This window comes from Spironucleus salmonicida (genome assembly GCF_000497125.1).
Source record: "Spironucleus salmonicida strain ATCC 50377 chromosome Unknown tig00000044, whole genome shotgun sequence".
Classification (NCBI taxonomy): Eukaryota; Fornicata; order Diplomonadida; family Hexamitidae; genus Spironucleus; species Spironucleus salmonicida.
In genome coordinates this window covers 1-10635 of record NW_027150732.1, presented here as the reverse complement: position 1 = coordinate 10635, position 10635 = coordinate 1, and the positions used below count along the sequence as shown (strand labels likewise).

At 54.9% G+C, this 10635-nt stretch overlaps 6 protein-coding genes across 6 annotated transcripts; 3 read left to right on the top strand and 3 right to left on the bottom strand. All coding sequences in view use genetic code 6, as the record gives it.

The window, feature by feature from the left end:
* Positions 1-1263: 1263 nt before the first annotated feature.
* On the top strand, positions 1264-2157 carry SS50377_28803 (Seven transmembrane protein 1; the record flags this gene model as incomplete). Its single annotated transcript, XM_067912557.1, has 1 exon — positions 1264-2157. One exon carries the CDS (start codon positions 1264-1266, stop codon positions 2155-2157), a length of 894 nt encoding a protein of 297 aa, XP_067760107.1.
* A 278-nt stretch (positions 2158-2435) lies between these two features.
* On the top strand, positions 2436-4526 carry SS50377_28802 (heat shock protein 90; the record flags this gene model as incomplete). The annotated part of the gene is made up of 1 exon (XM_067912556.1): positions 2436-4526. One exon carries the CDS (start codon positions 2436-2438, stop codon positions 4524-4526), a length of 2091 nt encoding a protein of 696 aa, XP_067760106.1.
* Positions 4527-4606: 80 nt separating this feature from the next.
* SS50377_28801 (Hexose transporter) lies at positions 4607-6253 on the bottom strand (the record flags this gene model as incomplete). The annotated part of the gene is made up of 1 exon (XM_067912555.1): positions 4607-6253. The coding sequence occupies one exon, from the start codon at positions 6251-6253 to the stop codon at positions 4607-4609; it is 1647 nt and encodes a 548-aa protein (XP_067760105.1).
* Positions 6254-6312: 59 nt separating this feature from the next.
* On the top strand, positions 6313-7308 carry SS50377_28800 (Aldose 1-epimerase; the record flags this gene model as incomplete). The annotated part of the gene is made up of 1 exon (XM_067912554.1): positions 6313-7308. One exon carries the CDS (start codon positions 6313-6315, stop codon positions 7306-7308), a length of 996 nt encoding a protein of 331 aa, XP_067760104.1.
* Positions 7309-7556: 248 nt separating this feature from the next.
* On the bottom strand, positions 7557-9089 carry SS50377_28799 (uncharacterized protein; the record flags this gene model as incomplete). The annotated part of the gene is made up of 1 exon (XM_067912553.1): positions 7557-9089. One exon carries the CDS (start codon positions 9087-9089, stop codon positions 7557-7559), a length of 1533 nt encoding a protein of 510 aa, XP_067760103.1.
* Positions 9090-9551: 462 nt separating this feature from the next.
* SS50377_28798 (Aldose 1-epimerase) lies at positions 9552-10598 on the bottom strand (the record flags this gene model as incomplete). Its single annotated transcript, XM_067912552.1, has 1 exon — positions 9552-10598. The coding sequence occupies one exon, from the start codon at positions 10596-10598 to the stop codon at positions 9552-9554; it is 1047 nt and encodes a 348-aa protein (XP_067760102.1).
* Positions 10599-10635: the final 37 nt, after the last annotated feature.

The following is a 10635-nucleotide window of genomic DNA, read 5'->3' as shown; positions in this document are numbered from 1 at the left end:
AGGAGCCCAGGGAGGCGGCGAGCTGGGGCGGCGCGGGCGCTTTCTGCCGGAGAATGTCGTTGTAGCTGGCGGTGTACTCCAGCGCCTCCGTGCGGTCCTGGTAGTTCTCTGACATCTCCATGGGCTCGCTCTGGCGCTCGGGACACGCGGCGGCCTTCGAGTTCCGCAGGATCGGCGTCACCTGGTTGTAGGGGGAGAGCGCCAGGGTCGGGTCCTGCAGCTGCTTGAGGGTCGTGGTGCTGGTGCTGAACTTCACGGTGGGCGTGAAGAGCTGGGACACTGCGCCCTTCATATTTTGTAGGTGGGAAGTTGGAGCGAGTTCTGGCGTGCAGGGTATAATAAGGCCGAAATGGAGGGATGGAAATGGCCGCTGGAGTTTTGCGGGACGGCCACTAGCTCGCGGCGAGGCCCTGACGGCTGGGTATACCCACGCAGATGGCTGGCATCACGCCCACGTCTGAAGGGCTCCTCGGTCGGTGCATGTCCAATGGAGCGTGCGCCCAGAAAGCATGCGGGACCCCAAGGGCCAGCTGCACCGTAACTTTCAGCCGCAGCTTCCATAAGCCCACTGTCCCGCGATAGAGGTTGCGGGACGTCGAAACAGCAGGAGCCCAGGGCCGCGTAGGGTTTAGCCCCAGCACGGATGGCACGGCTCGCAGTGCTGCAGACAGCGCTCTGCTGTGCATCAGCTGATACGCACCAAAGGGGATTCCGTACGGTGCGGTACCACCAGCATGCGCTGCTCCTGCACACGCGGATGGGGTGCGGCCGCAGCGTCTGGGGCCGGAAGCCTGGGTGCACGCCCTTGGCAAGCGGGATTTGAATGTCCAGAGGCGGGCGGCTCTGCCCTTCTCGCATGGGCCACCCGGTTGGGCGTCAAGGTGCCCGCTGGCTCGGGAGCGCGCACACGATGCTGAATGCGATACCTGCATGCAAGAAAAGACGTCAGCGTCTTCAGACGCGTTTCTGCACCGACGCCGGAGATGTTGGCACTGACGCGCCCGCTGCCTGGACGCTGCCGGACAGCTTCCTAGCTCCCGAAGCAGGCTCGGGCCGCGCCCATGAACCAATTTCTCGCGGCTTGCCCATTGCGTATTATAATGGCACTCGCGCAGATCTGACGTCTATGAACCAACTTTGGCGCGGTTTGGCATATACCAGTTTCGCGCCTATAATCCAGAATATATTAACTGAAAAACAAACCGGAACGTCAAAATACTCACTAAACCCGAATACTATTCGCAGTCCCAGCCAAAATTAAAAATGGGCTGCCTATGCAAGGACAAGAACTCCAACCTTTTCATCGCCGCCGTCTTCAGCCAGTGCCAGGTGACCAATCTGCAGGTGGTGTCGTTCTTCTTCGGCTGGCTCTCCATCTTCTGCTGGATCGTCGCCCTCTACCCCCAGATCCGCATCAACTTCCTAATCAAGGAGACCGAGGCCATATCGCTCGTCTTCATCCTCCAGTGGATCGGGGGTGACCTCTGCAACGCAATCTCCACGACGGTGCTGAAGCTGCTCTTCACCCAGCAGTTCCTGGCCCTCTTCTACTGCGCGGTGGACGTGGTCCTGGTCTTCCAGCTGGTGTACTACCGCCTTCCCCTCGCCAAGAAGCTCCGGGAGCGCCGCCTGAGCACCAGGGTCAGCTTCGCCGAGGGAGAGCTCTACCTCTTCCTGGTGGCGATCGTCGTAGTCGGCATCTGCAGCTACGGGGTCCCGGCGGCCGGCCTGATGCAGCACGCGCCTAGCTAGTTCACCACTTGTCAGGACAGCGTGCCCGTCACCGGCGGCCTCTACTACTTCGGGCTGGTGCTCTCGTACCTAACCATCCCCCTCTACGGTCTGTCCAAACCGGGACAGATCTACAAGAACTTCCGGAGAAAGTGCACCGAGGGCCTCTCCAGTGGCATGTTCGTCTGCACGTTCACCGGAAACGTCTTCCAGTTCATTTCGCTCATGTGCGACATCGCGAACGGATCCTCGGCGCTGGACTAGGCCCCTTTCATCTTCTCCTGCACGTGGCCGGCACTGTGCGACCTGGTGATCTTGTGGCAGGTGTGGTACTACGGCAGGAGGGCGCTGGCGGCCGATGAGACCTGCGAGGACCCGACGGAGGCCACCGCCGCCGTGACGGAGGAGGTATGTGTCCAGGAGTGATTGGATGGTTTGACTAGGGAACGTGCGAGGCGGGCTTGCCGGGCCCTCTGCCCTACGGCATTCGCGCTATTGCGCATATTAGCGTATATAAGCTATATTACTTGCGGAGCATTTTTGCTGCCCCGCGTATAATACTGGCGGCGCGTCCAAGATCCCCCTCCGCCGAATTTAGTCGAATTTATTCCCAGCGAAATTCGGCGGGAACTGACATTATTATGCGCCGTACGCCCTAAATTCTGAAAATTTCCCACTCCCCCCAATTCGTCTCTCCTTCACAAATGCCCCCACAGACATTCGAGTTCCAGGCCGAAATATCCCAGCTGATGAATCTCATCATCAACACCTTTTACTCTTCGAAGGAGGTCTTCCTCAGAGAGCTGATCTCCAACGCCTCCGACGCGTGCGACAAGATCCAGTTCACCGCGCTCACCAACCCCGACGTGCTCGGCGAGCAGAGAGAGCTCAAGATCGAGATCATCCCCAAGGAGGAGGAGAACCTCCTCGTGCTCAGAGATACCGGTATCGGCATGACCAAGGCCGACCTCATCTCCTGCCTCGGTACCATCGCCCGCTCCGGCGCCAAGCAGTTCATGGAAATGATCCAGGAGGGAGCCGACGTCTCCCTCATCGGCCAGTTCGGTGTCGGCTTCTACTCTGCCTATCTGGTCGCCGAGCGCGTGGAGGTCATCTCCAAGCACAACGACGACACCTGCTTCAAGTGGACCTCCGCCGCCGGCGGCACCTACACCATCGAGGACATCGAGTACCCCGAGCTCATCCGCGGTACCGAGATCAGGCTCTACCTCAAGGAGGAGCAGCTCGAGTACCTCAAGGCCGACCGCCTCATCGAGCTGATCAAGAAGCACTCCATGTTCATCGGCTACCCCATCTACGTCCACAAGAAGGTCGAGAAGGAAGTCGACGCCCCCGCTGAGGCCGAGACCGCCGAGGAGAACAAGGCCGAAGAAGGCAAGGTCGAGGACGACGAGAACAAGGAGGAGGAGAAGAAGGAGACCAAGAAGATCAAGCAGATCGAGGACGTGGTCGAGCACATCAACCAGCAGACCGCCATCTGGACCCGCGACCCCAAGGACGTCACCGAGGAGGAGTACAAGAACTTCTACAAGCAGATCAACCCCAACGACTACGAGGCCCACCTCGCCGTCTCCCACTTCCGCGTGGACGGCGCCGCCCAGTTCCGCGGCATCATCTACATCCCCAAGCGCGCGCCCATGGACATGTGGGAGTCCGGCAACAAGAAGAAGTGCGGCATCAAGCTCATGGTCAAGAAGGTGTTTATCACCGACGAGCTCTCGGACATGGTCCCCGAGTGGCTCGGCTTCCTCCGCGGCGTCATCGACTGCGACGACCTGCCCCTCAACATCTCTCGCGAGATGCTGCAGAGGAACAGGATCGTGAACACCATCCGCAAGAACATCATCAAGAAGGCCCTCAAGCTCTTCTCCGACCTCGCCGAGAACAAGGAGGACTACGAGACCTTCCTCACCAACTTCGGCAAGTCCATCAAGCTCGGCATCCACGAGGACCAGGAGAACCGCGACAAGCTCGCCAAGCTGCTCCGCTTCTACTCCACCAAGTCCGCCGACAAGCGCACCTCCTTCGACGACTACATCACCCGCATGGCCGAGGGCCAGAAGAACATATACTACATCACCGGCGACAACCTGACCGCCCTCAAGGAGTCCCCCTTCCTGGAGCGCTTCCAGAAGAAGGGCATCGAGGTCATCTTCTTCGAGGACTCCATCGACGAGTACATGGTGTCCTCCCTCCGCGAGCTCGACTCCAAGCAGCTCAAGTGCATCACCAAGGACGGCGTCGAGATCGAGCAGACCGAGGACGAGAAGAAGAACGCCGAAGAGCAGAAGCAGAAGTTCGAGAAGCTCTGCACCTTCATGAAGGAGACCCTCGGCGACAAGGTCGAGGGCGTCCGCGTGGGCTCCGACAGACTCGTCTCCTCCCCCTGCATCCTCGTCACCTCCGAGTGGGGCTGGTCCGCCAACATGCAGAAGATCATGAAGCACCAGGCCCTCCGCGACGACTCGATGGCCTCCGTCATGACGGGCAAGAAGACCATGGAGATCAACCCCGACAACAAGATCGTGCAGAACCTGCTCGAGAAGCTCGGCTCCGACTCCGAGGCCGTCTACGTCAAGGACATCACCACCCTCCTCTACGAGACCGCGCTCATCCAGTCCGGCTTCGACGTCGAGGACGTCACCAACTTTGCCAAGAGGATCCACGGCATGATCCGCGTCGGCCTGGGCGCCGAGGAGGAGACCGTGGCCACCGAGGCCCTCCCCAACCTCGAGAAGTGCAACGACGAGGAGGACATCGATCTGGTTGACTGAGTTTTTTCAACTTCACTCTGGGCGTCGCCTCCACTATCAGTGTGCAGGCTAAGCAAAATACCAAACTGTAAGCAGCACTCTCACTCGTCGGCGGCCAGCGCCCCGGAGCCGAACTTGGACTCGCCCTTCTCAGCTTCGGAAGGTCTGCCCTCGCAGCTCGCGCCGGTCATGATGACGTCGATCTCGGCCTGGGTCTTGCCCTTGGTCTCGGGGCAGGTAAAGAACAGCACGATGCCGGTGACGGCGGTGCAGCCAAGATAGGTGATGAAGGGGACCCACGTCTTGATGTTGGACAGGATCGGGAAGAGGAACACCACGAACAGGTTGGGGATGTGGCTGAAGCAGTTCAGGATCGTGGTGAAGATGCCCTTCGCCTCGCTGGGGAACAGCTCGGACGCGAACACGAAGAAGATGGGGCCAGGGCCGACCTCGAAGCCGACGATGAAGACGATGGACGAGATCAGCAGCAGCGGCGTGTTGCTGCTGGACAGGGTGTAGTTCACCAGCAGCCCGACCATGGACACGAAGCAGACCGCAGAGCCGCCGAAGAGCAGGATCTTGCGGCCGAGTCGCTCGACGAAGGCGACCGCGAGCAGGGTGGAGAGGAAGTTGACAGAGTTGAGGATGAGCGCGCCGTACACCGAGCTGAGCGGGGTGTTGAAGACGTTCGCGAAGGTCTACGTGGAGTAGAGGATCACGGCGTTGATGCCGTTGCCCTGCTGGAGCACGCCGAGCATGATCGAGCTGACGAGCACCTTCATGTACTTCTTGGCGAAGACGGCCTTCAGGGGGATGTCCTTCGTCTCGCTGGGCTTGACGTCGGGCACGAAGAAGATCGTGGCGAACGCGAGCGCGGGCCAGATCATGGACACCACGAACGAGATCCACCAGGCGTTGTACGTGTCCTGGTACGTGCGGATGCCGAGCAGGACAAAGGTGACCAGCACGATGCCGAGGCACACGTGCACCTGGAACATGACCCCCAGCACGCCGCGGTGCTTGTCCTCGGCGTGCTCGCCGATCATGACGACGACGGTGTTGGCCATCAGCTGGGAGCCGTAGCCTGTCAGGATGCGCATGGCCAGGAGGTAGTACTCGTTCACCGCGATGCAGGCGGCGACGTAGAACACCGTTGCGATCGCGGCGCCGAGGAGGGCGGTCTTCTTATAGCCGAGGGCCTTCACCCACAAGGAGAGCGTGAGCGAGCCGAACAGGAAGCCCAGGAGGAAGCCGATGGAGAGCACGGACAGGAAGGCCTGCAGCTTGGTGTTGTTTTCCTGGAAGGTGCCGCCGTAGACGGCCTGGTAGTAGAGCGTCATGATGTCCGTCGAGAAGTTGCCGATGATGAAGCCCACGGTCTCCCCCGCGAAGGTCTGCAGCAGGAACAGCAGAATGAACGATACCATTATGGAGAAGGGGAGCGGGGAGATGCCGTATTATCGCGGGACTCGGCGCCCGTAGAATATTGCACGTATTTAAGAACCGGCCAAGGCGGTCGGGATTGTATACAAAGCGGTATCTCCGCACGCACAACCGGCCTGGGAATTACCCGCCGCATATCGCATAATATGTGCAAACTGCGACTTCGGTTTCTGGGCATTTCCGGAATATATCGGCTGAATATAGATTCTCCCCCTTGGCTGAAATGTTTACAGTGAAAATACCGATATAAATGCGATCGCCATCGCAAAATCACAATCAGTTACTGGAGGAGCGGAGTGGACCATTTGCTAATATGCGCCGGCCTCCGTGCGATTGCTCGCTAGGTTCTTAAACCACTCCACCAATGCAACCCTTCGACCCCCAGGCGTTCGAGAAGACCCTCGGCGGGAAGCCGATCAGGCTCTACACCCTCAGGTCCAAGGACCTCACCGTGACGGTGCACAACTACGGCTGCGTGATCGTGCAGCTGCTCTTCAAGGGCAAGGACCTGGTGCTCGGCTACGACACCATCGACAAGTACATCACCTCCGAGGAGAAGTACTTCTCCGCCGTCGTCGGGCCCGTCTGCAACCGCATCTGCCCGCCGACCGCCACCATCGACGGCCAGGTCCACACCTTCAAGGACCACCTCATGATCCTCCACGGCGACGCCCTGCTCACCTGCCACGTCTGGGACGTCGTGGAGAGCTCCGCAGAGCACGTCACGATGCGCACGTCCTTCACCAACGCCCTCAACTTCCCCGGCAAGGTGGACTACGAGGTCAAGTTCTCCGTCGCGGGCAGCGTGTTCAGGCTCGAGATCAACGCGGTGTCCGACAAGGCGACGATCCTGAACTGCACCTCGCACCCCTACTTCAACTTCGGGGACGCCAACATCCTCAACCACACCCTGCAGATCAACGCCGAGCAGTACCTCGAGGTGGACGACAACTGCGTCTCCTGCCGCTACGCCCCCGTCAAGGGCACGCCCTTCGACTTTACCGCGCCCAAGAAGATCGGCCAGGACCTCGACCTCTCCAACGAGCAGCTGCGCATCGGCGTGGGCTACGACCACAACATGTGCGTGACGCCCAACACCGAGCAGGTGGTTCTGAGCTACGCCGACGTCACCATGCGCATCACGTCCAACCAGCCCGGCATCCAGTTCTACAACGGCGGCTGCCTCACCACCAAGGACAAGTGCCACCAGGGCAAGTACGGCGTCACCTACGGGCCCAAGCAGGGCGTCTGCCTCGAGACCCAGCACTACCCCAACACCTGCAACGAGCCCACCTTCCCCCAGATCCACGTCAAGGCCGGCGACAAGTACGTCAACTGGACCGAGTTTGCCTTCGAGTGAGAAGACTCTGCACTGTGGCTGGCCTTCGCCGGGTGGGCGCGGCCTATTTTTTATATATTATTATATTTTAAAATGAATTCTACTTAATTAATAAAATGCAGCCAGAGCATTTACAACATAAAAATTAATGACTATTATCATAATTTCCTCAATAGCATGCTTTATCCTGATATATCACTAAAGTTTCACTCAAGATATGTAACAACATTCGTACTATCCACAATAGCTAATCATCAAAATATAATTCCTCAGAACTCGTCCATTTCGATCTTGATCTTCAGCTTCTTCCTGTTCATCTACTTCTTCTTGTAGAAGATGTTAAGACCTCCAAAAACGCCTGTCGCTACGACCGAGCAGACCACGATTATTACGTTGAAAATTATTATTTCGAGCAGGGTGACCGTGTCGAAGTCGGGATACAGCGAGTCGATGAACTCACCATCGAGACGATTGAGCTAAATCCTGTAGTTGTAGGCATCCTTAATCGCTTCAATTTCGTCGGCGCTGATGCTGCTGAAACTCACGTTGATATTGCCATTCAGCAGAAAATCTATACTGCTCAAGGCAGTTTACACATCTAATAGTTAGTCCGCTCTCGTCTTGTAGAGAGCTAATGTCAGCTTTGCGCGAGTGCTCTTGCGGGGCCCGCACGAGTCATTCGCTGTGACTTTCAGGTTGCTGTCCAGGAGCGTCATTTTCACATCAAAAAAGCACGTTTTGCGAATCTTTTGAACCTGGAAAACGAAGCGGTTTATTGCTATATTATCTTTATACAAAGAAATGCTGATCTTGGCATTTACTCCGCTAGCAAAAATAAAGGCCAGGCACTCCTGGGGCTACATTTCAGTGGCAGTTACATTTTAAAAATCTTCTGTTCCTAGGCCAAGCTGAAGCTTTCCTTTGGTATCGATGTTTTTGGTAAGTAACGCTGTCTCAATTTGCGTCACGAGCGTGCACGTTTGGTCGTTGAAGGCGAGCCCCATTTATACTCTTTACGCTAGTTTGAGTTGGGCTTTAAAATACTCAGATGGGGCTAGAATTAAGAAAATATCATTCCCGTAGGCACTGAGAATTGTTACTTCGCCTGGATCAGGTTAATTTTTGTAAGCAAGCGAATGAGTACTGGTATGACCGATAGCTTCTATATCGTTTGACCCGTATGTGCAAATAAGCTCTATGGTAGTGATACCTGTATCATATAGAATAGGGGAAAGCGTAGAATTGGGAAATTCGAGTGATATCGTTTTTGCTGTAGCATCAACAACTACTTTTGAATTGTCGTAATTGATTGTATAGGATTACAAATAATTAGAAACAACTAGCGTAGCTGCAGTAATTGAAATTGAAGTAAAACTGCTAGGAAAATTTGCAGTAGCTTCGAATATGGTTTGATCGTAAGTTACCGTTAAGTTGTTGAATACAACTGAGTCACGACTTCTAGTTAATGTAATTTCTGATATTTATTATATATAAAATTCATTATAACTTCGAATTTCTACTTATGCTGCTTTAAGGTCAAAATATTTTGTGATATCTGCCACCTAAATATGTATTTACTTTGTAGTTTTGTAATCAAAATCGGTTACTACAATTTGTGTATCTCGATCAGACCTGGTGAACAAAATCTGGATATTAACTGCCGTTGGAAACTTGTTACATGCTTCATTTCCAGTAGGGTAAAGGTGAATAATAAGTAAATTTTACATTTACGATACCTCAAGCTGAGTTTCATCTGAATAACATGACATCAACTATGTATATCCTGAAAGTATGATTAACATTTTATGCTGATTTATGAAATTTATAAATTAATTATATTTACTATTATGAAAGGATTGTGTTTAGTTTTTATTATAATTTATAGAAAGAAAATATATCATATTTGTAAAACTTTTTTTTGTATAATATTACGCAATATTTTAATTAAATTTATTATTGTAATGTTTTTAGTTTACTAATGTCTTTAACTTATTATTAATAAATTATTAATATTTTTTAGTCTACACTATAAAACAAAAAAAACTGAATATAATTCAAACTGTATTAATAAAATAATATTCTGTTACTAGTAATAATAATGTAACTTTTATATTACCGCGGTTTTAAGTATGATCAAAATGATATATTTGTTTAAAGATATAATATTTGAATAACTTATTTACTATTTTATTTTTTTACAGAATTAATATATAAAAAATAGGCCGCGCCCACCCGACGAAGGCCAGCCACAGTGCAGAGTCTTCTCACTCGAAGGCAAACTCGGTCCAGTTGACGTACTTGTCGCCGGCCTTGACGTGGATCTGGGGGAAGGTGGGCTCGTTGCAGGTGTTGGGGTAGTGCTGGGTCTCGAGGCAGACGCCCTGCTTGGGCCCGTAGGTGACGCCGTACTTGCCCTGGTGGCACTTGTCCTTGGTGGTGAGGCAGCCGCCGTTGTAGAACTGGATGCCGGGCTGGTTGGACGTGATGCGCATGGTGACGTCGGCGTAGCTCAGAACCACCTGCTCGGTGTTGGGCGTCACGCACATGTTGTGGTCGTAGCCCACGCCGATGCGCAGCTGCTCGTTGGAGAGGTCGAGGTCCTGGCCGATCTTCTTGGGCGCGGTAAAGTCGAAGGGCGTGCCCTTGACGGGGGCGTAGCGGCAGGAGACGCAGTTGTCGTCCACCTCGAGGTACTGCTCGGCGTTGATCTGCAGGGTGTGGTTGAGGATGTTGGCGTCCCCGAAGTTGAAGTAGGGGTGCGAGGTGCAGTTCAGGATCGTCGCCTTGTCGGACACCGCGTTGATCTCGAGCCTGAACACGCTGCCCGCGACGGAGAACTTGACCTCGTAGTCCACCTTGCCGGGGAAGTTGAGGGCGTTGGTGAAGGACGTGCGCATCGTGACGTGCTCTGCGGAGCTCTCCACGACGTCCCAGACGTGGCAGGTGAGCAGGGCGTCGCCGTGGAGGATCATGAGGTGGTCCTTGAAGGTGTGGACCTGGCCGTCGATGGTGGCGGTCGGCGGGCAGATGCGGTTGCAGACGGGCCCGACGACGGCGGAGAAGTACTTCTCCTCGGAGGTGATGTACTTGTCGATGGTGTCGTAGCCGAGCACCAGGTCCTTGCCCTTGAAGAGCAGCTGCACGATCACGCAGCCGTAGTTGTGCACCGTCACGGTGAGGTCCTTGGACCTGAGGGTGTAGAGCCTGATCGGCTTCCCGCCGAGGGTCTTCTCGAACGCCTGGGGGTCGAAGGGTTGCATTGGTGGAGTGGTTTAAGAACCTAGCGAGCAATCGCACGGAGGCCGGCGCATATTAGCAAATGGTCCACTCCGCTCCTCCAGTAACTGA